The sequence below is a fragment of the Aricia agestis genome, chromosome 1 (genome assembly GCF_905147365.1).
Source record: "Aricia agestis chromosome 1, ilAriAges1.1, whole genome shotgun sequence".
Classification (NCBI taxonomy): domain Eukaryota; kingdom Metazoa; phylum Arthropoda; class Insecta; order Lepidoptera; family Lycaenidae; genus Aricia; species Aricia agestis.
In genome coordinates this window covers 14,267,431-14,292,565 of record NC_056406.1, presented here as the reverse complement: position 1 = coordinate 14,292,565, position 25,135 = coordinate 14,267,431, and the positions used below count along the sequence as shown (strand labels likewise).

At 36.0% G+C, this 25,135-nt stretch overlaps 1 protein-coding gene across 2 annotated transcripts; it reads right to left on the bottom strand.

The window, feature by feature from the left end:
• Window positions 1-415: 415 nt before the first annotated feature.
• LOC121734047 (retinaldehyde-binding protein 1) lies at window positions 416-23,548 on the bottom strand. 2 transcript variants are annotated; one of them, XM_042124462.1, is made up of 8 exons: window positions 23,399-23,548; window positions 20,093-20,097; window positions 19,041-19,283; window positions 7,692-7,848; window positions 7,239-7,381; window positions 2,389-2,550; window positions 1,398-1,598; window positions 416-890 (listed from the first exon to the last, which is right to left on the bottom strand). In XM_042124462.1, exons 3-7 carry the CDS (start codon window positions 19,266-19,268, stop codon window positions 1,413-1,415), a joined length of 876 nt encoding a protein of 291 aa, XP_041980396.1. In that variant the 5' UTR covers window positions 19,269-19,283; window positions 20,093-20,097; window positions 23,399-23,548; the 3' UTR covers window positions 416-890; window positions 1,398-1,412. The 2 variants fall into 2 exon arrangements, with proteins under 2 accessions (XP_041980396.1, XP_041980387.1); XM_042124453.1 differs by lacking the exon at window positions 20,093-20,097 and having other exon boundaries at window positions 19,041-19,281; window positions 23,391-23,548.
• Window positions 23,549-25,135: the final 1,587 nt, after the last annotated feature.

Genomic DNA, 25,135 nt, shown 5'->3' with positions numbered 1-25,135 from the left:
CGTGGTCATGCGGCATAAAAATATCAATATTATGTAATCTAAAATCTTATAATAATAATTATGATGACGTTTTTAGATACATAGGACTCTCAATTATCTTGCAATAAGAAAATAATATTTTATCAAAATTACTATTGTATGTTCACAGCCTTTAGTATAATCATTTAAAAGTTAACACGATATTTGACAAAAATAGTTGTTCAAAACTATCACAATATCATACCAAGCGACTAAACTACGCACTACGAGGTACTTATTATTACTAGTTATTTAAAACTAAGTCTTTCAGTACTTTTCCAAGAATTGTATTTAAGGCACTTTAATATTTCATATTATACGTAAAAAGCTGCTCATTGTTATCTAAGCGCTACTTTATATAGCACATAGTCGCGACTATTTATTTTTATTATATTACATAACCATAAAATATACTTTGACAGATATTACAATATTCTATAACAAATACTTATAGGCCTTCAATATTTGGCATTTCTTCAGACTTTATGTGCTTTACAATATAATATACTAGAATGTTGGTCTATTAACTTATTCGTCTAATTCCATTCTGCGTTTCCTCAATCAAATCGCACTAATCAATTGTTACGTTACGTGTCAAGTAGCCATAAGCTTTTATAAAATTTCTGAATTTCCATACACACACACACACACACACACACTTGTCTCACCAGACATACGTCAGAAAATCCCGTGATAATTTTAAAATAGCTGTTATTGATACTTCCTAAACTGATAGTTAAAATCTTATTAATAAGGAACACAGCTTAAGATTATCTTAACAGTAACTATACTATCCTATTCTAATGTCTTTTGGATTGCTTGCACTGATTCGTAAATGGCATCTAATTAATACAAGAACAACACTAACCGACTACAATAATTTTAGATTAAATGTGATCTAAAGGACTGAGCTCACTGAGACGGGCCGTGCCGGGGCTCATCGCAAAAATCCGCCTCCATACAATTTGTATGAAGCGGATGCGCGTTTCGCACACTGTGTCGGGGCGCAGCGGATTTCCGCTTCCATACAAATTGTATAGAGGCGGATTTTTGCGATGAGTCCCGGCATCGCGGGACGCTGAGCCCCGGCACGGCCCGTCTCAGTGTGCTCACTCCTTAAATGTTAAGAAAAAATTTAATTCGAAAAATATACCTACTATAATTGTGTGTCTCTGCAAGTGAACAAGCATAAACCCTTTTGCTAATAAAGACAAAACACAGCTTTGTCGTCGCGTGACATTTCTAATGTGCCAGACAAAGACAAGCACACCTATTAGATTTTAGCTGTGTAAATATTTTTATTAGTTATTGGTAGCATACAGTTATACCTACCGAGGTCACATTTAGATCACATTGAATCTCTCATCTTAAAGTATCTTAGATACGTTATCAGTCTACGTTTTCTTGACGAAGCCATAGGAGTTCCAGTTGTTGATGTGCGGGAGGATCTCGTTGATGACGGGGTACCACTGCGCGCCGGAGTAGTCGATGGCGTCGAGCTGGCCGCCGTAGTCCGCGGGCAGGTGCGATGGAGCCATGTGCTTGTGGAACGACTCCATGTCCGACCCGTGGAAGAAGATCTGGAGAAGAATAACGATGAGTGTTATAGTGGTAATAGTTTATGGTGTACTGCTTGCGTTGCTATAGGTTTGATTCTGATGCAGATCATGATTCAGATTTAATAAGAAGTTACTTTAAGTTTCACTTGGCTCAACTTGAGTAATCACACAGTTGTTTTTTTTTTTTGCGGGACCTCTTGTTTGCCCTTCCGAAGAGAAGAGCCAATTATTTACAGAGTTCGTTTCATCCAGACGGTTTTTGTTTAGAACTTGGACCAAGTTTTTACATACGATTAGCCTAGATACGTGAAACAGCGCTTGCGCTGTGTTTCGCCGAGTGAGTGAGTTTACCGGAGGCCCAATCCCCTACCCTATTCCCTTCCCTACCCTCCCCTATTCCCTTCCCTTCCCTACCCTCCCTATTCCCTCTTAAAAGGGCGGCAACGCACTTGCAGCTCTTCTGATGCTGCGAGTGTCCATGGGCGACGGAAGTTGCTTTCCATCAGGTGACCCGTTTGCTCGTTTGCCCCCTTATTATATAAAAAAAAAAAATTGCTACTCGTATGTGAAAATTGAATGATTTAATTGAAGAACTTGGGAGTTACCTACTATGTTAGGTGTTTTCACAATAAGCTTTAATCCAGAACTAAGAAAATGTTATGACCGTAGTCCGTACAAATTTTTGCAGCCTTCAAGAAAATTACAAATTAGGCAAGTAGACACACAATCCCTTGTAGTATATAATTAAAGAGTATATACCCTTCATTTATAGTTTCCATAATAATATTATTAAATGTAACTATAATCTTACCCTCGCTCGCAACTTCTCCCTGATGAAGGGGCTGAACATCTTCCACACGACGCTGAAGATCCTGGGTTGCTTGACGAAGTGCACCTCTTTCAGCCGCAGCGGCATTGCGTCCTGGATGAACGTCAGCAGCCGCTTGGAGAACGCTGGCGAGAGAGCCATCGTCTGTAATAGAGAAAGTCGATACATTACAAACGTGGAGAGCTAAGCTTTTTAAATAATAGACTAAAAACTCTAAAAAGAAAACTATTTTAGGTACTATGATGATTTGGTTTGGGCTACCAAAAATTAGCCTCACTTAAGGGGGTGCCAAAATATGCACCCAATTTTCCTATCAATTTCTTAGGCTTTTTCCCTCATCAAAGTTTCGGACTACAGAAATTTTACCCATGGAACTCAATTCCTACAAGGTACTCCACAGTTGAAGGCTACGAACACCATTATTAATCTGAAACCTAGCCAATAAAACGTGAGACAAACACAAACATGTAAATTGTAAATATGTACTAATTACACTGCATCATACACATGTGTCATGTAGGATACGTGTTCAACTTGACGAACTGTTATGTTCTCCGAGTTCCAACAAGGCTCTATAATTATCGCGTCCTTCCCTAGTCGAGGAAATCTATTTCCCGGCCCCATTTGGCGATGAGCGGATGTTTGAATACAATATTGGTCTAGAATAGCTAAAGACCAAGACAAATATTGATAGTCCTTAGCGAGCTATCGATATCAGCTGAGGTCACTACTCAAATGCGTTTATTTACTTACATGTTTTTTTAATAAACAAGGGGAGTCGCAGTTTGGAGGTTTAAATGGGCAAATAATTTATTTCACGCAACATAATGTCGGACTAACGGTAACGGATATTGCATTTTTGTAATATTCCATTTTATTTTCGTTGACCTCATGTAGGAACCTAATTATTCTATAACTAAACGGAAATTAGGTTCCAAGCTGGCATGTTGAAATTAACTAAACGTTGATTAGTACAGTAGCCTTTGAGGTCGCAAGCTGAAAGGAATTATTGATAATCTAATTCGATAAAGAAGACATTGGACTTAATTGATACACGATAGTCACGGGGCCGATGCACCGCAGTCCGCAGCAGATGGGCCTCCGCGGAATAAACGATCGCGGTAACCTCGGACGTGGGCTCCTTGACTCGGCTCATTTTCCTGCCAGTCTCCTCATCGAGTATTTACCAAACTTAAACAACAAATTTGTTTAAAGAGAATGGAAACCTCCGCATGATAACCTTATAAGAACTAGTTTTACCCGATTGCTGTAATTAACGCATTTTATTTAAAAAGCCTCCTGCTACAATAATTTCTTTATTTTCTTTGCAAGCAAATATTGAGATAAAAATAAACGTCAATGAGGAAATAAGCGATATTTCATGGATGATGTCGGCCGCGAGGTGCGATGTGCATTGTGCATGCTAACGCCTCGCTTCAGGGTTCCTGCTTCGGTCAAGATCTTTATAATAGACCTATTTGCATATTATATTAAGTACTTGCAGCATTTGCAGTATGTTGCAACTTGCAGGCTATGCCCAATAAAGAGACACAAAAAGATTAGTATAGTACAGGGGTTCCCAAACTGTGCGCCATGGAAAGGCAAGAGGGGCGCCGTGGGTCGATCCTCCATTATTATTTATTATCCATAACCACAAATATTATAAAATAAAATTATAATATAATGAATTATACAAAGCATGCAGATGATTAAATATTTGTTTATTATTATTTACTTGCTTAACCTAACTATACTTAATCATTAAAGGTGTTTATTTATGTATCTTTTTGTAATAGCTAGTTAGGTAGAGAAGGGCGCCGCGCCGTGACAATATTGACTTGTAAGTGGGCCGCAGGCTGAAAAAGATAGAGAACCCCTGTATAGTAGATTGTAGGGAATTTTATAAGTAAATAATATTTCTTGTCCAAGAAGTAACATTTAAAATATGCTGATCAAGTATACATATTTCATTGTAAAAATTTATTATCTATAACTAATATTATAAAGCGGAAGAGTTTGTTTGTTTGTTTGTTTGAACGCGCTAATCTCAGGAACTATTGGTCCGATTTGAAAAATTCTTTCAGTGTTAGATAGCCCATTTATCGAGGAAGGCTATAGGCTATATTTTATCACGCTAAGACTAATAGGAGCGAAGAAATAGAGGAAAATGTGGAAAAATCTATACTTAATATTATAAAGCGGAAGAGTTTATTTGTTTGAACGCGCTAATCTCAGGAACTACTGGTCCGATTTGAAAAATTCTTTCAGTGTTACATAGCCCATTTATCGAAGAAGGCTATAGGCTATATTTTATCATGCTATAACTAATAGGAGCGAAGAAATGGAGGAAAATGTGGAAAAAACGGGGGGAAATTATTTGAAAGAGCTTATTTGAACGCGCTAATCTCAGGAACTATTGTTCCGATTTGAAAAATTCTTTCAGTGCTAGATAGTCCATTTATTGAGGAAGGTTATAGGCTATATTTTGACACGCCAATATTAATAGGAGCTAAGAAATAGAGAAAAGAGTGGAAAAAACGAGGGAAATTATTTGAAAGGGTTTATTTGAACGCGCTAATCTCAGGTCCAATTTAAAAGTTTCTTTCAGTGTTAGTTAGCTTATTTATCGAGAAAGGCTATAGGCTTTATTTTATCACGCTAAGACTAATAAGAGCGACAAAATAGAGGAAAATGTGGAAAAAACGGGGAGAAATTATTTGAAAGGGCTTATTTGAACGCGCTAACTTCAGGAACTACTGGTCCGATTAGAAAAATTATTTCAATGTTAGATAGCCCATTTATCTAAGAAGGCTATAGGTTATATTTTATCACGCTAAGACTAATATGAGTGAAGAAATAGAGGAAAATGTGTAAAAAATGGGGGAAATTATTTGAAAGGGCTTATTTGAACGTACTGTAGCAATTTTTATGTTATTTGGCAAACATGAAGAATGGACCACGTGAAGGGACATAGGCTATTTTAAATTTCCACAGATTGTGTATTTCTGTTGCCTCTATAACAGCAAATACTAAAAATAAAACAAAATTATTAATATTAAAGAGGGGCAACGTGATTTTTTTGGCCGTTTTTGCTCGTAATCAATAATAGCAACAGGTAGGCACTTGAAATTTTCACAAAGCCCTTAGTTATATGTGTACTTTAATAATTAATAATAATATTAAAATAAAATAAAGATTTAAGGGGGCTCCCATACAAAAAACACAATTTTTGGCCTATTTTTGCTCTATAACGGTACGGAACCCTTCGTGCAGGAGTACGACTCGCACTTGGCCGATTATTTTATTTTGATTTTTCACGTAAAGGTGATTAGCATTAAAACAAGATTATTGGATACAAAGATTTCGACTTATCTACTTCAGACAATGCTTAAAGCTACAATAAATAAATTAAGATAGCAGGCGTACCTAATCCAAAAGTATTAGTCAGAATGAGCAATTGATTCGTTCTCATAATAAAGGAAAAACGTTTTATAATTAATCTTTTTTTAATAAATAACAATCGGAAGACGCTTGTCACTAAAAGCTTCTTTCTCGTTCTTTGTAACTTTGGTACTACTACTATACCTACGTACTCTAGTACAGTGTTTTTCAATCCCTTTGATTTCGCGACCCCTTTACAGATTCAAATATACTGGCGACCCCTTCGTGTCATAGAAAGCCAAAGAAATAATTTTATTAAAAGGCTACCTACATTAGGTAATGATTTTTTTATAGTTTAGTATATTTATCTATGATACTTCAAATTTTTCTTTCTGTCGGCGACCCCCCGATTAAGGCTTTGCGACCTAGTCAGAAGACTAGACTGCTCTAGTAAATAAACTGCTTCACTTCTATTAGACTGATCGTAGATGAGACATTATAGTTAGTACTACTAATATATATTCTGTGATTATAGTAAGAATGTATTCATATTTCTCAATAGGCAACAAGTATAATCGCTTCTTACGACATTATTTAACCTTTGTTACTATACGATTAGTTTATCTATATGTTATAGGTACGGTGAATAATTACGAACCGATATATCAAGGACATCCCGTTATCAGAGATCCTGTTCGATAAGTCTTAAATACTTTATGCAATCACGAGATTACTTTGATTGTAATTTACCAAAATCGAAACTGATTATTTTCATTACTTTCCCCAAACTCAAAAGAGGTCGCAAAGTACAAACTGTTCATAAACGGAGTTCATGTCTCATTTTTCTGGGCAACCTTTATAAGCTCCAAATGTGTTCGTCGCAATTAAGTTTAAAAAGCATAAAATACACCTTCGCGATTAGTTAATCTTAATATTTATTTTTAAAACGTATCATAACATTGTTAGTCATGAGGTCAATGTTATATCTTCTTTGTTAAATTGTCTTCTTTGTAGTTTTTCATTGTTCAGGCGTTCTTTACGTGCAGCAGGGAGTCATGAGTCATGAGTGCACGTGAACATACGGAACACCAAGGTTCACGAAGTAAACGATAGGTATGTTATTGTTCCTTTATCGGTTTTGTAACTACGGACACTAGACTTTAGACTGCCCTTCGCTACAAAAACAATTGCATCACTATATTTTATTACAAATGTGTAGTTTTCCAAAGATAACATTATCAATGAGTTAAAAATTAACAATATGAGTTCTAACTTCTAACATAATATTATAACCTTACTTGAGAGACTGAATTCCTACATTTGTAGCTACCTTTTCTAGCCACGTAGTAGGTAGCAGTATCAATATATAAGGAATATTATGAACGCTACATTTGTCAAGTTATTTTTTGATCAAGGTAACAAAAGTCAAAACATATCTAGAACCTTCGTACCTGTGACCAGCCCATGTCGTGGAAGTCCATGACGACGACGGTGCCGCGCACCTGCGACTCGGGCTCCAGCATGGCGGCCTCGTGGATGAGGTAGAACAGCCGGAACAGCTGATCCGCGTTCACCTTCTTCGTGTTCCATGACCCTGGAAAGTACGATGTTTGTAGGTTACGTCTTTTTTGAGAAACTATTCCGGGCAAGTATTGTATTTATATGTAACGGCTCTACATCATGTCTCGTTTATCAGATTTCAAAATTTAAATTCTATTTTTATTATTAACTTCAGAATATTTTTTTTACATATTATTTACATAATATTATGGAATAAAAAGTTGTTATTTGACTACGTTATAGTAACGTTCGACCTTATAATTAATTTGATAAATGTAGTTAGAGATGGGCAGCACCGCAGCAATACATTATGTTAGTGTTAATTGCAGCATAATCAAGCTTACCTCCGACATTGACCATGAGGACTCTACGTCCCTTGTGGTCGCGGCCCTTCAGCACGTTGACGACTTTGTGCTCGAGGAAGGCCGTCATCTCGTGCTCCGGCAGCAGCCCGTTGATGAGGCTGGCGTTGTCGCGCTTGAACTCCGCCACGCGCCTCATCTGTAACATCGAAGAGGATGAGTAAGGTAGAAGGAAGGTTAGAGCGAGTGCTGTAGCTCTACTGTGAGTTTACAGCTATAGTATTTATGGATACTCGATACCGACTACGTAAATATTTAGTATGGCGATTTTAGTTCCACAAGTAACCGCTAAAGGCGATGTAAAATTTGCCATATGGTAGAGCTACTGAACGCTCGTCGAATATTAATGTTACGGACCTCGCACTAGTTTATTAGTTTTTCAACACATTGGTTATTATGCTCGATTTCATAGTTTTTTACGGGAGTTCATTAACGCAAAACGGGTACTAATGCAGTATGGACTTGAACTTTACTCGTAAAATACATACAATAAATGTTTCACCACTTTCTGATAAAGTGCCGAATAGGCTATTCGTAGCTTTTTTGACAGATTCTCCATACTTTACCTGTCAAGTTAAGTGGTGGATAGCCTATTCGACACTTATCAGGAAGTAGTGAAAGTTAAAACAGACCCTTAGACTAGTAGACCTATCATGCGAAAAGTAAATTATTTTATAAAAGTTTTTAAATCAAACAACCAGTACTTTCTGTCCTGGCTTGTATTGAAAAGCTTTCTTTGAGACCAAGAATCTGATCTTGAATTTTTTTTAATCATATTTTTTTTTATATCGAGATACGTCTAAAGCGGCCCGTGCACCGTGACTTAAAGGCAAGAGGGGCGCCGTGAGTTGATCCTCCATCATTATCCGAAACCACAATACAGTAGTTAGATGATTAAATATATTTTGTTAATATATTTTTTACCTGCATAACCTAATTATAATCATAAAATATATTTATGTATCTTTTTGTACTAGCTAGGTAGACTAGGGTCCCAAGGGCGCCGCCCGTGACAAAATACTGTAACGTACTGTAACTGCGCCGCAGGCTGGAAAAGATTGGGAGCCCCTGGTCTAAAGGCTTATACTTTATACCCCCTTTTCTTGACCTTGTTATTGTACACATCCAAAGGAAATGTATGGAATGTTAGTCTTAGTACTGATAATGATGATATCGATGACGATAACTACGGTCAGAATTCCGTAATCGATCAACAATAATTATAATCGCAAGTCATGAATAGAAATCGATTGACCAAGAGTGTCGGGCGGCCGGCTCCACGACCGACTTGCTGTGAATTATATAGATCAATAGCTTAATAGGTTTATCAATAACTGTTAGAAGCAACTGCTTATAACTGTGCTAATAGAGCTCCTAGAAATATAGGGCACTTTTGTTTATAATATAACTTTTCATGCTGGTAATGTTTTGCAACTTATGTTTTGCGTACTGGCTCTTGACATTGACTCGATGACCATTATAATAGTGAATGAGAGATAATATTTTAAAATTGGTGCCCTGGTTAAGCAATTCAACGTTGTTATGATAATATCTAGCGAGGCAGTTTACGTTAGCGAGCAAAACATAATGACAATGCTTCCTAGTTACTTTCGATAATGTTCCGAGTCACAAATCACAATGCAATGATGTCTACTGTCGCTGAATAATTTATGTATTGCGCAAGAAAACTTGAAGCACTCAGTTATTTTGTTCTTCAGTTTCATTTACGTCCTTTTGCTTTTTGACTTGAATTACCCTGACAAAAATAAATTTAAAAAAATCATTATAAAACGAGGCCGCTTGTTAGAATCAGTCTTTCCAACTTCTGGAAGTAATATTGTAGACTATTGTTTCACGACTTTCTGATAAAGTGCCGAATAGGCTATTTACAGCTTTTTTGACAGATTATCCATACTTCATCCATAGCTTCATTTGTCAAGTTAAGTGGTGGATAGCATATATGGCGGCACTTATCAGGATGTAGTGAAACAGGGCCTAAGATATTATAATTATTGTTAAAAGTTGTAGAGCGTTCTTCTTGATAGGTGAATTTATTTATGACCATTTTGTGGCTTGACAAGTTCCAAAAGTTTGCGTTTGCACTAGAACAACTCAAAATGTGTATTCATTAGGCGTGTGCAATGTGCATGTTCTAACATTAAGAGAATGCGATTTCCATCTCAAATCTCGGTAATTTTTGTCTATGTAGTCCATAGAGTACAATATACACTTCTATCCTAACCAAATTGGCGACCTTGAAACAATGCAACGTCGTTTTATAATTGTGTTACGTTCAGCGCAGTCAAGAGGCCGAGGCCCAGGTCGGAATTGGTGATGTTGCATAAGCGGCGGCCGCGGGTTAACGACTGATTGCGAAGAAACCAGCCGCGTACTGCCAACTGCCGACTCCCCAGTACCAGCGCTTGCTTAATCTCATTTCTGCATTTTAAATACAACTTTAACTGACCTTATATTATGTATTTCGTTAAGTTTTCTATTATTCGACTAGACTACTCAATTAGTGAGTACTACGAGAAATTCTTTGTGTTATTTAACAGCATAATATAAAGCCTGATAAATTGGACATTAGTCCAAAAGTATTTACTTCATGGTAATATGTGTGTTCAGTGTTGCCACATATTAAGTAAGTATATCAACATGAAAAGTTACACAAACTCTCTATTATGCTAAAGTCTAAACTCTGAACTATCCACCGTCTCCGTACCGTGGCGGATAAGTATAGATCGTAATCGATATAGTTATCATATAATCATGTGTAATCATTCAATCTAATAACCGGCCGTGGAGCTCGAAGTTCCCACCCTGTCAGTCAAGTGCGTTTAATCTAACGGAAAATTCATCGGGCGGATAAGTGGAAATGCGCTGGTATTAATTTATGAAAGCTCGACACCACGCTTTCTATGGCAATTAAAATATATTAATTGCAACGATACAAGACCGACGTCCGAGTCATTAGAGAGAGTGTGGCTACCTGCATATTCGATAGTGCAACACAACATTTTTTTCGCGGGACGGGATTTTTAGGACTAATAATTCTTATGATGATGTTTCAAATCACTTATCTAATGTACTTAGAAAACTTGCTTTGAATTATTTACAGCGAAAGTAAATAACTATCAACAATGTGATTGAACACATTACACAACGCTTTGCTAAATATGACACTTACGATGCTATATGATATATCTATCAAATGCCATACCTAAACTTTTGGTTTCTATCTTCGGGCGGCTGTCCAATAGAAATGCAAAGTAGGGAGACTCCGTAATATTTTTATTAATATGTAGGTATTGCTTTGTTGCTGCAACGCCAATGTGATCAACGTGTATATTCTGTTAACATATTATAATGCGCACTTTTAGTTCACACCTAAACAAACATTCTCTATGTTTCTAACATAAGTGTTTGTCCGGATGCCGGATCCTGGTTATCGAGGAGCTCGGTCAACCGCTATCTGTGGTGACTGGTGATAGTACCGATATCGCAGTACAAAGTCCGCTGCAATTATTCTAATTATTATAATCATACTCTCTAATTAATGACCATGTTATGTTACTAGGTAAATAGTAACATAATTATCATGTCACATTGAGCTCTCTTCAATGAAATTCATTTTCACTAAACATTTTTTTCGTATATGTACCTTAGAATGACTCTACACTCTACAATAATTTCTTATCTTAATTTTACGAGAAGTAAGTAATTTTTTACTATTTATTATGAAATAAAACTTAATTAATATAAGTATGGCAATGTCAAATGCGTAAAAATAATTAATAATAATTATTATTATCTATGCACTGATTGTACCTACTCTACATACGTCGTTTTGCGTCATTCGGTAGCCAAAAACACCGATAGTGTAATTTAAGTGGCCAAACCGGCCAAACCCATATATTTTATTAGGTATCTCTGACTTTAAATATTTTTGCTCACTACGTAGGTTTTAGTTTTTAACCGATCTCTTGCATATAATATTCAGATGGATATTATTGGGGCAACTCGACGTATAAAAAGTGTGGTGTATTAAAATTTTATCCCATCAAAAACATCCTGTAAAAACACCAAGTCTCACAAGTCACAACTCAGTTTTTATACCGTAAAAATGTATGAGATCCATGAAATACCAAGTCGGTTAATTTATTCAGTCCCTACCTAGGGGACCTTCTGTCTCAAGTTAGTACGTAAGTTATTATCATAAATCAATATTAAAAATCTTTTACGTTTTAAATAAATAGATCGACTTGGACATCGCATGATTAGATTGTTTAATATAACACTATAAAGTATCACACAGCACTACGGGCCTGCATCAATCGCATGGAGCCTAATAGACTAAACAATCTAATAATATAATAATTATGTATTTAAGTTGTAAGATACATTGTGTTTTCATGCGATGTCCAAGTCTTCTTTGTCAACTTTGTAATCCCATATAGGTACTATATGGGATTACAAAGTTATTCACGAAGTTAGAGAAAGAAGAAGAAAACAGGACAGTAATTATTATGAAATGTTTATTAGGTTTTCCCTTAATTAAGACACTAAACACTAGCTAGATATCTCTATACCGACGATAAACCGGAGATATTGATGGTACGGGTACAATGATTTATAAACCGCAAATGTAACTTTGTAATCCTGTACATTTATATGGGATTACAAAGTTATTTACGAAGTTAGTGTATCTAGAAAACTAGACATAAATTTTGAAATACTTATTTGATTTTTTCCTTGATTTAGACACTAAACACTATTTATATTCTAAGAAGTGCCTTAGACTTTTGGTGATCGGTCAGTCAGTCAGTCAGTGACAAAATTAGGAAACTTTAACAAGTTACAGTTCTTAAACTACTGGTGCAAATTGAATAAAATTTTAAATATACCGTGTTTATACAATGCTTGCTTAACAATTGAAAATTCAGGTTTATCCACAATGAAGTTATAAGGGGTCAAAAAGAGCCTGAATTGGTTCGAGAAAAGGATAGTACGGCCGTGCCGCTTTTTTGCTCGACTTGGAGCAAAAAAGCGGCACGGCCGTGCCCCCAGAAATGCGAAGTAAATAATTAATAATTAAACTCTATTTAAGTTTTAGCTCTCATTATTCATTTTGTAATATAAACATTAAACATTATAATTTGTAAGGTGAGACTGAACACAAGCAGTTCACGTTAACCACGGTTTGCCTGCCTAGAGATTAAAATCCAACGTGTTTTTGTCTACTTCACGAACTTATAGCTACACTCTATACTTCTATAGTCTATCAGACATTGCCTTCAATGAAATGCCTTTGTTGATTACTTAAATACCTAGAGTGTTCTAGTTCTATTTCATCGTGTTTACGATTCTTTGTTTATAATGACGACAAATTATTTATTTTATTCGTTTATTTAAACTACGTAGGTACAATTTATACGTGGTTGTTTTGGTCGGATATCCGTACATGATACAAGTATAACTGTGACCTAGAGGCTAGAACATGATACATAGTTACATACAAAACACTGTAAAAATAATAAAGTAACAGTTAAGTCTAAAATAGGTATAAAAATTTATGAATATTACAACTACGACGTTGTTGGAAAACTACTAAGTCGTAGCCGTACTGTAAATGTCTAAACTAAACTCTAAACCTTCTCTAAACACACCAGCATAGCTAGCACAAGCACGTAGACAAACGAAAGAAACTAAATTTTGACAGTTTTACCGGAAAAACATTGGAGAAAAAGTTTCTTTCGTATCTCGATTTCTTCCGCTTTTGAAAATCTATATGTCAAGCATGACGATCCGCTTTTGACATTTAGTTTCTTGATTCTGTTTTTATTTTTATTATGGCACTTGGCTATAAAACCGTGGCTAGTGTCAAGTGTTATAATTTTTCTACGTTAAAATTGCCAGTTAAAACAATATTGTGTAATGATGATGTATAAGTATAACAGCTTATACGCGCTGTAAAGAAACCAAATTCAATGTGCCAACCTTTAACGAATGTCGAATAGCGTTGTCTATGGCCGGAGTCAAAACTGATCTGTAATATATTGATTCGTATATTTAATTCCATGATTTTATTGATATATTAAAATAAAGATAATTGTTAAAATTCTCATATGTTACGAATTAAATAGTTGTGGATTTTTAAACACTGTATTTACGATTATCACTGTAACGAAAGGTAAATAATCTTATTGAAACTGAATGATTAAATTAAAGTTAGATTGTTAATAATTCTGTATAATTTATTATGTAATGATAAGGCCTGTTTTATAATTTATAATTTATAATATTGTATTTAATATAACTACTTCTACGGAAGTAACCTTCCGTAGAAGTTTCTAGAAATTAAGAATAATAATTATGCTACTCAAAATAACTGAACAACTTTTCATAACGATATTTTTAGATTTAGACTCTGTCCTTTAGTGAAATTTGCTGCAAAATTAGTATCACAAATACTACTACAAAATGTACTAGTTTTACATACTTTGTCATTAATTGTAAGAAAAATAGTTGTCGAATTGTATTGTAGATTTTGGGTATAAAAAGCCTAGCGATGTTAGCAGGCGGCATTCTATTGCTAAGCCATCGAAGAGGCTCAACTTATAACTAAATTGGTATCTGTGTACAACCTGTGTAATAATATAAATAAATAAACTATCTACTGTGTTACTGAAGTCGTTTTCTTATAACAAGTAAATGGCGGCAAATTAAAAAAATCGATGTATAGCAACCCTGCCTATAGCCGGAATTATAGTTTTGATCTACAAACTACGAATGATAAAGTTCCTTAGTTTTTATTATTCGTATTTCGTAAATCAAAACTATAATTCCGGCTATAGACAGGGTTGCTACACGTCGATTTTTTTAATTTGCCGCCATTTAAGTACTCGACACTGGCCATGGTTTTATAGCCGAGGTGCCATAATAAAAAAAAAGAACCAAGAAATGTCAAAAAAAATAATTGCCGTTGCTTTAATGGTTGCTATGGAAATAGTTTCTTGACTTTGTCCACTGAAACTCAAGTCGATGGGTGGCGCCATGCTCGGGAAAAAGATATATAGACATGGGAAAGAAACTGCCAGTACTTTCTTCCGAAGAATCGACTGGAAGACCCCGTGCTAGCTATGCAAGTATGCCGAATTTCTGCGGCGAAAATTCCGCAGGATTACATCGGCAATGTCAAACGCATACAATACGCGACAGAATTTCGGCATGGTGACGTGTCATTTAAATTACATTGCAGGCGGAATCATGCCGAACTTCCGCCGCAGAACTTCGGCATGGTGTTAGACACTCAGTAGTGTCAGACTCTACCAAATTCCTTCCCTGGATATTGTTATTACTTATTAGTATTCTTAAATTTGAAGTATCTTACTTCAAATACTTCCACTATTTAGTACCTACTAGAGATCGCCCAATGGTCGAAATTATATTTTGTAAATAATATTGACTTTATTTAATTTTTTTCAACTCTTGTCTCTGGGACTTAGCTGATCTCAGATTCGCCGTGTAAGCATTGTCTAATAGTATCTTAGATTCAATAAAAAAACTAATCCATTTTCAATTTGTCAACTTGTTGTCAACAGACTTCAACCATAAATAAAAGAGTATAATTCGTATGTATAGGCTTGTCACTCAAAATCTGTCATTTCTCATGTGTGTGTTGTAGTGTGTGTAATGTTTTATTTGTTAAAAAAATGTATGATAAAATCATAATTTCAAAATAATATTAGTTCGATGCACTCCTTCACCATATAAACTATAACTGTGCAAAATTTCATGCACGTACGTTTCCCCATTTTTCGTAAAAAGGGTTACAAAATTTTTCGCTTGCGTATTAATATATAGATTTGAGTAACAGCTATCGACTACCGAGTACCGACCTACTTATTAACAGTAAAAAGAAATCCGTTGTTTCTAGAATATGAAACATGAGCGGTTAGGTACGACAGATAAAGTTGTTTATTTATAAATATTGATGTCACTGAAAGGCGATGCTGATAAGTTTATCAGGCAGCAGATATGGCGTGTCCTTTGACACGCTCCCATCGGCCTATCTCTGACCCATTATCTCTACGAGAGTAATGAAGGAAAAAACAAACTACTGCTTTCATTGGCTACACGTTATCGCTTGATAATTGAAAAATTCCATTGAAGCAAGTAAGCAATAAGGGGCTCTGTCATCTGTGTCGAATCGTTCTAAGGTGGGCAGTAGAAAATAATAAATATATAAATGAACATGAAAAATAGGGAATATGCAAAAAAAATAATTCCATCTCAAATATATTTTTCCGTAATCTTTATCATCCTCACATTATAATCAAAAGGTATTTTTTTTATTAGTTATCATTTAAACCCATAAAATGTTGTTTAAAAAATGAAAATTAATGGAGGGAAATTCAAACTTACTAAACGCGCCACCATTGATCGAAACGAAATGTGACGTCAGATGTTACATATCGGTGTCGATATTCATACTGTGGTTATAGTATTTGTTAGAAAAATAGTTTAAAACTGATGAGTATATTAGGTTTTATAAATGAGTATATTAGGTTTTATCAAAGCACAATCGGACTATCTACCGAAAATAAATGCATTTATGATGTTAGAATATTTTGCATCAAATCTTGATTTTACGATTTTATTTATTTGGACTACCCGGCAAACGTTGTTTTGCCATATTATATACATATTATTTCTAGTATAAATTTAAAAAGTGAATAAAAACTGTATTCTCAACCTGTATTGATCATCAGGGAGAGCCATGCTTCGGCACGAATGGGCCGGCTTGACCGGAGAAATACCACGATCTCACAGAAAACCGGCGTGAAACAGCGCTTGCGCTGTGTTTCACCGAGTGAGTGAGTTTACCGGAGGCCCAATACCCTCCCCTATTACCCTATTCCCTCTTAAAAGGCCGGCAACGCACCTGCAGTTCTTCTGATGCTGCGAGTGTCCATGGGCGACGGAAGTTGCTTTTCATCAGGTGACCCGTTTGCTCGTTTGCCCCCTTATTTCATTAAAAAAAATACATTATCGCTTTTCATCATCTTACACCATGGTTCTCGTATTTTTACATCGTTTGGAATACGAAAAATACGTTGTCAGGTGTGTTTCTAGTAATGCTTTTGCACTTCAGTATCCCACAATACTTGTAAGAAGGTTTTTTAGCCTCTTCCATGATCTCAATAGCAAATATACCCGAAAATAAGTACGAAGTAACTGTATCACTAAAGGAAACAAACACGGGACATAACATCTGACGTCATCAACATGGCGCGCTAAATGCCGGCGTTTGAACGGTACCAATTTAATCAATGTTTTAAATTTCAATTTGAAGAATAATTTGAATATTTTGAAGCCTGTTTATGTTTTATTCTCATTTATAAAGATATGAAGGACTAATTAAAGTCATAAAAAAAATCATGCATATTCCCTATTCCACTACCAGTATACTGCATGTGGATTTCTGCTCAATCTGTTTATCGCTATCGAGAGCTGCAGTCACGGACATTATCTTGACTTATGCATATTTGTATCTGTATTAAGTATTAACATATTACATTGACATTGCACAGCCGTAAAGCGCAACTAGTAATCCTTGTGTTTAGTACATCTAATAGTACCTATGATGACTGATATGAGATATCTTTTATTCCTATAAATACGTTTGCAAAGTGACATCGCAAATTGCGATTCGCAATATTGAAGAAACAAACGTGACATTTGTAGAAAATATGAATATCTATCGTCGCCGTCTCATAATTTTTGAGTGACGAATATCTTGTCCGGAAGTTTGGTCGCTTCTATATGCAAGGCGACGGAGACAAAACATTTAAAACAACTATTCGTCACATTACTCTATCGTTGAATAGTTACATAAAAATTACCATGAGTGAATTGTATGTACATATTATGTACAACACACTTAGTACCACTCTCAAAGTGGAGTGTTGTAAATACATAAACGACTTGTTAGTTTCAACGAGCATGTCGAAGTTGCAAGACTTGCAACATAAGAACAATATTAAAATAAACGTAGCTAGCATAAGGAGTAGTTACATGAGGAGAGGAAATTCAGAATACTCCATGGGTTCTGGTGGTTCTGCTCAGACTGATCACTGACCTTACCCTATTTATATGAACATAAGCACATGCGCGTGAACTTACTTTCTAATGTACGGAGAAAAACAAACTTATTAACATTTTGCTTGTGAAACTAGTAACTACCCACGGCGACGACATGTAGCAAGTTATGTCATAGGCATATTATTGCATTTCTCTGGAACTCCAAGCTACAATATTATGTTAACCTTGTATCTAAGATAGTACGAATACCAGAGATGCCCTCGTCTTATTTTAAGATTATCTCTATTTACTCCGTTACTTATAAAAAATCTACACTGTAGATAGGTTCTGTCCTTATCTTCCGAACCACTTTTCTAACGTATGTCCAGAGACCTGACATCGTATGTGACAAGGACCAAACATTATATAGCTACAACGTCAGTCAGTGATAAGGTACAGTGCGTTTTATAAGTAAAGCGGATATCCTACATAGTTCTTTAAGGGAAATAATAAAACGAGCGAATAAAAAATTACTTTGCAACTGATGATGAACATACTGTTTTAATAACATGAGCTGTATTAATTTGACTAAGCGAAAAATAAACTAAACTAACGACTAATATTTTGCCCCTGGTGACGCCCGCTGAACGACGGAATACGCGCCGGCCGTGACGAAAGCCCTTACATCATTTACCTTGAAAATTTAAAAAGTAAACGCACACGAAACATTACGACTGATGGGATTCTTACGGCCAGTTATTGCATTCATCATAATAGTTTGTTGCAAAAAATTAAATGCTAAACGTGTCTCAATTTTTAATATTGGATGCAAGTTGCAATCTGTTAGCTGTATTCAGTAATCATGTCGAAACTTTCATAAGCGTAAGTCTCTAATTAATAGTTAGTACATACCTACTAGACGATTAATTCTCTTGGATCTCTACATCTTATTCCTACAGGGCCTCTATCATGAGCTCTTAAATCCATTCTTTTTACGTCCTTATCTGACTGTATAAGGACGTAAAGTGAATGGATTTAAGAGCTCATAATAGGGCCCATAATAACCCCAGGGGTTCTTAAACAGTTTGACAGTTTTCATTTTATGGAACCTTAATGATCAATGAAAATGAAGAAGCACAACTTTCAAGATGCTACCGCACTAGTCACTACAATAACTAGGAGGATCTTCTTCGCGGGAGCTTTAGGAATCTCTATTCTAGTAGACCTTTGAAAAAAGAGACTTACCAGTGCTATTGCGCTCTCTGGGTACCACTTGCATGGCCGCAGGAATATCGTCAGCGTTTCATCGTCGTCGCCAAAATAGAGGTCTGTGTTTTCCTTGAGGAGTTCTCTTAACTTTTCTAGCGCCTCCTTGACTCTCTCTGGAGTCTCTCTCAACTCCTTTTCTGCTATTTCTTTGGATTCCGGTGACAACTCAACGTACCGCTCCAGCCTAAAGTCGTTGGAACTCATGATGTCTCGTTATCTGTAACAAGAAAATACTACGTTATACCTACAAAGTACCGACTACCGACGAAAAACAGAAATATAGCCTATATTTCTGTTTTACGAAAAACAGAAATATAGCCTATATTTCTGTTTTTCGGATTGTCTCTTTAAACGTAACAAGAAATTTACTTTTGAGGAATACGTGACCTTCAACGTTTTACGAGTAATTTATAACATGCATTAACAAACTAGAATAAATACATACATCTAATGGTAACTTGTAAACAAGGAAGTCGTTATAAATAAGTTTATTAAAATATACCAATACTCAGCTCTCTACATCGATTATTGCATTACTTATCACGATGATATTATTGAAATGGTACTAGTAACTATTTCTTAGCATTCTCTACATATTATATCGTACGTAAGTGCATAGCATCCAATGTTCCATTTTAGATATTATGTTGCAAATTGTAACCGTGCAAAGTGTAGAATGTAGAGCTTATAATAAGGTGCAGTTTTGATCCCAGTTATGGCGTAAACCAATAAGAAATATTCTCACGATACGGACACTACTTTAAAGTAAAGAGAATACACTTGATGGAAAATCAAAGGAGTAAGTACAAAGTTTGCCAAACTGCAGTACTTATAGGCTACGCAGGTGGACTACAGCCGAGGGGAACGCTTCAGTTTGGGAAAAAAAAGGTGGACTACAGCCAAGTTAATGGTAGGTGAAAAGGTAGAGCTCTCACGTGTTGCCAATATAATATAATATCATAGCGTGTTGCCATTATAATATTAGTGTTTAGTCAGCAATATCAGTCAACAGTGGGCACTTGAATCAGAGGTCAAGGGTTCAGTACCCGCGTAGCCGATATCGAGCGAAAAAAAAATTATTTCCAAGTTTGGTTCTAGCAATTCACTAATTATATGAATTTATTCCTCTAGGATGAAACCAATTTTCCAAATAGGCAGACGATAATAATTATTATTAATTATGTCCTTTTACATGTCGGTTTCTTAAGAACTGTGAGAAATAAGTATAATTCTTCTCTTATAATTATCAGTAGTAATTTTAGTTACTTACAGAAAGTTGTTAAAAACAAACCCCATTGTTAAGTAATAACTACCATAACTTGGTACTACTATGTATATTCTGTGCCATAACGCATGTTATGTATCAACAGCAACTGACATATTGTGCTAGTAGTGTCATCATCTTACATCACTCGTGTATTATTCACACTTTATTACAATTATATTATTATATTAGCGACTCTCATAATTCAATACAGAATTAACATATAATTTTGTGTGAATAAAATATCAATATGTTATTAGTTCTAGTACAGACGTAACCGCCAGTCCACGAGGCAACATCCTAAAAGGTAACGTGGAGCTTATTTGGGAGGTTTGCCTCGAATGATAAGTTCGTATCTATGGAATACAATAGGACTTAAGAGCTGAGTTGAGTGACTTCTCGTGACTCGTGAGTTTATCTTCTTGTTTATTTTTGAGACAAGCTTTAGTGTCAGTAATAGTGAATGTTTTCAACTCTATCTCAATTATCAGTAGGTTTTCATTTCCCAAAACGAGTGATAGCATGTTGCTCTACACACAATACATGTTGCTCTACACACAATACATGTTGCTCTAAACACAATATTGCTCTACAAAAAAATTGTGTACCTTTGTAGACAATTTTTTTAGTAAAAACCAAATAGGGTTCTTTAGTAAAACTTAAACTATATGATAATTAAACTACAATGGGGATTGTCCATTTTTTTTTCTCATTACAAAAACATTTCGAGGAATAAGGTCAGTGATCGTTTTTCTGTATATAAACGAAAAAAAATACCCATTAGTTACTTATATTTTTGAACAAATACGTTTAACCTTTGTTTGACCTTCAATGGCGTTAAATTAGCAATAAATTCGACCAACATTACGTTTCGAACTTTTGGTAAGCTTCTTGTATCAGCTTTCACATGTGATTTTATTTGGACAATGCCCATTACGGTGTTAGTTGTACTCAGAAGTTAAGACTCCCTGTGACTCTACTGTAGAGTCACAGGGAGTCTTAACTTCTGAGAGTCTGTAGAGTCTCTACAGTTTGAGTAAAATCGTCACGCTTGGAAGTGCCAAGTCGACAAACAAAACAACGCAACGTGTGACCGTTTTTAAAAACAAGCATTAACATTTTTCTATTTATTATGTGCATTAAGTCTGGCACATAGAGAAAAATAAACATAATATTATACTGGTCTGGCGCATTGACCCAGAACCAAAACAAAGCGACTCGCAGATTGTTGATAAAATTACACGATAAGATATTTTGTAAATTATATGAATAAAATATGATTATACTTGACAATATTTGAAGTACTTAACTGAAACTCGGACATTGTCCTTCTTGTAAAATATTATGTAGCTAGGTAAATGATATTACAATAGATATAATTTTACATGCTAATTAAACAATATTATGTAAACAAACAAACTTTATTACCCACTTTACTAAATATGCGTGTAGTTGTAATGATCTATAACTAATAATATTATGCTACCGACAAGGGCGTCGCCAGCCGATGGCGCAGGGGGGGGCAAGTTGACTTTACCTACTACAGTCTACAATTCATACTTTACTCACTCTCTATAAATGAGAAAAGTAGGTATGAATTGTAGGTAAAGTCGACAGCACATGAAACTTTTCACTTGTACTACGAGCCTTACATCTATTACCAGATTTTAATATTATAGTGGTCGTTGATTTTGCATTATATTTGGCAACGTTTTTTAGAGTCTCTAGGGGGGGGCAGCTGCCCCTCCCTGCCCCCCCCTGGCGACGCCCTTGGCTACCGATCTGTTTTGTATTAGGTAGTGATGACTTTTTTGTCCGTCTGTCTGTCAATGCCCTGTCTAAAGTCAATGTGGAGACAAAAGTGGTCATTTGTTAGTAAGGTACTATTAATTTATTAGTACATAAAGAACCTTGCGCGATACCGACTCGCACTTGGCGGTTTTTTTTTATAGCTGGATCGGATTTAAGTATTCTTAATCGTAGTTTTTATAACCTACAAGATGCATACCTAAGGTACTTAGAATATTATATAATTTAAATTGACCGATATTGCTGAAATTTGGTAGAGATATTTTGTCCCGGAAAAATGTACGGTTACCGCACAAAATAAACTATTCAATCGATTTTGATGAATTTCTGTATGGAGATACTTTGAGTCTCAGGACCTTTCCTGAGACTCAAAGTATCTCCATACAAGGGATACTTGTCCTTACAAGGGATACTTTTTGTCCCAGAAATGTACGGTTCCCGCACAATAAACTTTTATGATTTTCGCCTAAACCATTCAACCTATTTTATTGAAATTTGGTAAAGAGATACTTTGGGTCCCGGGAAAGAACATAGGATATATTTTGTCCCGGAAAAATGTACGGTTCCCACACAATATACTTTTATGATTTGCGCATAACCTATTCAATCGATGTACGGGAACAACGATGTATAAAGGACGAAGTCGCGGGCACCAGCTAGTTAGATAATAATAATGAATACCTGAGCACAGAATATATATATATAAGTACCTAGTACCAAACCTGAGCAATTACATACGGGCTACGGCATAAACTACCGACCTATAAACATTTTTGTCGGGAAAATAATAAAAAGAACTTAGGCTATTAATGTTAATAGATACATAGTACAGTCAACTAAAGTTTATAATTAGAGAAATTAAGGAGGTCCGAGATACTAGCACCTAATTATTAACTTTTCTATCTGAGTAGATCGGCACTTCGTAAACCTTAGATATTATTTTATAAACAAAGAACGTAAACACCAAACCCGTTTCTGCGAATGTAGGTATGGTTATTTGCTTCATTAAATGTGAAACACATTAAATAATGGACATTGCAAAAACCTGTTCGGAATCTATTGACTCAAAAATGTACTTACCGATTTCGTCAACATAGTAACTTATAGTGTAGGTGAAAAAATACATATTTTCTTTTTTATAAACAAAACACTCATAGCAATAACAAAACATAGGTAGAAAGTTTTGAATGCCATAATTATACGCAATAAAAGCTCGAAAAAATACCCCATGTAAACAAAGCCAACGTACTCACCGAGGGGGCGCTTAACTGAAAATTCGTCCAATTTTTCACAAACTTTTCACGCACTGAACCCGCGTAGGGAAAACTCCCGCACCGGTGTATCGACAAAGGGCGAGAAACGACGCAGCGAGTGAAAGATCGGAGCGAGTGTGCGCGCGCGCAGCCACGGCGCGATTATATACAGCTGATAACGCGTGCTTTGTGCCCCGAGACCGATACCACCAGATACTCCGCGCCCGCTGCAAGCGGGTGGAAGGTGGACCCTCGAACAAGGCTGTAGCTAAAGCCAAATTTGAAGTAGGGCAGCATTGGTTGCAGGTTCGAATCCCGCCAAGGGGACAAAAAGTTTTCAAAGTTCCTGGGTCATGGGTGTGTATTAAATATGATGTGCATCAATATAATAAAAATCTAAAATATATTATGTAAGTATAGTATAAAATATATACGTGGGAGAGCCATGCTTCGGCACGAATGGGCCGGCTCGATCGGAGAAATACCACGTTCTCACAGATAACCGGCGTGAAACAGCGCTGTGTTTCGCCGAGTGAGTGAGTTTACCGGAGGCCCAATCCCCTTCCCTACCCTCCCCTATTACCCTATTCCCTCTTAAAAGGCCGGCAACGCACCTGCAGCTCTTCTGATGCTGCGAGTGTCCATGGGCGACGGAAGTTGCTTTCCATCAGGTGACACGTTTGCTCGTTTGCCCCCTTATTTCATAAAAAAATATAAGTATTTATTAATTATTTCCGAGGGGCAGCAGCTGCCCCTCGGAGACTCTAAAAAAGTTGCCAAATATAATCCACTATAATATTAAAATCTGGTAATAGATGTAAGGCTCGTAGTACAAGTGAAAAGCTTCATGTGCTGTGACTTTACCTACAATTCATACATGGGCGTACCGAGGTGGGGCAGGGGGGGGGGCAGCTCCCCCCTGGATCATGTTGACGTCCCTACTAAGTATATTATCTAGTACTTTTATCTATAAAAATTAAAAAATTTTACAACTAAAAATTATTAACTTTTTATTCTTTATAAACACCTAGCTTATGAAAAATCTGATTTGCCCCCCCCCCCTGGCCCAGCACCTGGGTAATTTTCCCCCCACCCCCCCCCCCCTGGCCCAGAACCTGGGTAATTTGCCCCCCCCCCCCCTGCGCCATCGGCTGTCGACGCCCTTGTGTGTGCTGGTAAAAGCAAATTTTTAAGTAAACCCATTGCTTAGCACCGTAGCACCGGTTAAGTTGGATAACTACTGTACCTACTAGAGATATTACTAATAGTACGGGAGCCCGAAAACATTTTTTTTAGTACTATCAAGCAAATTTTTTGTGAGTAGCTTTATTTTGATAAGACGAACAACATTTTTATTTGCGAAAAATCTCGGAAGTGGTAGCTACAAAAAATCAACTTGTTAGGTTTCCGTTATAGGGTTCTGTAATCAACAAAACTTGGTTGACTACTGAACCCTGAAACGGAACCCTAGCGAGCTGATTTTTTGTACATTGGTTGGTTAATAGTCAGGTATATAATTTAAGAGTAACATTGTCCTACAAATAGAACAATCCATATTTTAGTACCATCAAATCAAAGTATGAAATCCTATCCATTTCTGTTACCTACCACTTTCAAAAAATTTCGCAGATAAAAATGTTGTCGTCTTATCAAAATGAAGCTACTCACAAAAAATTTGCTTGATAGTAGTAAAAAAAAATGTTCTATCTGGCACCCGTACTATATAAGTAATATTCTTCCTAAAA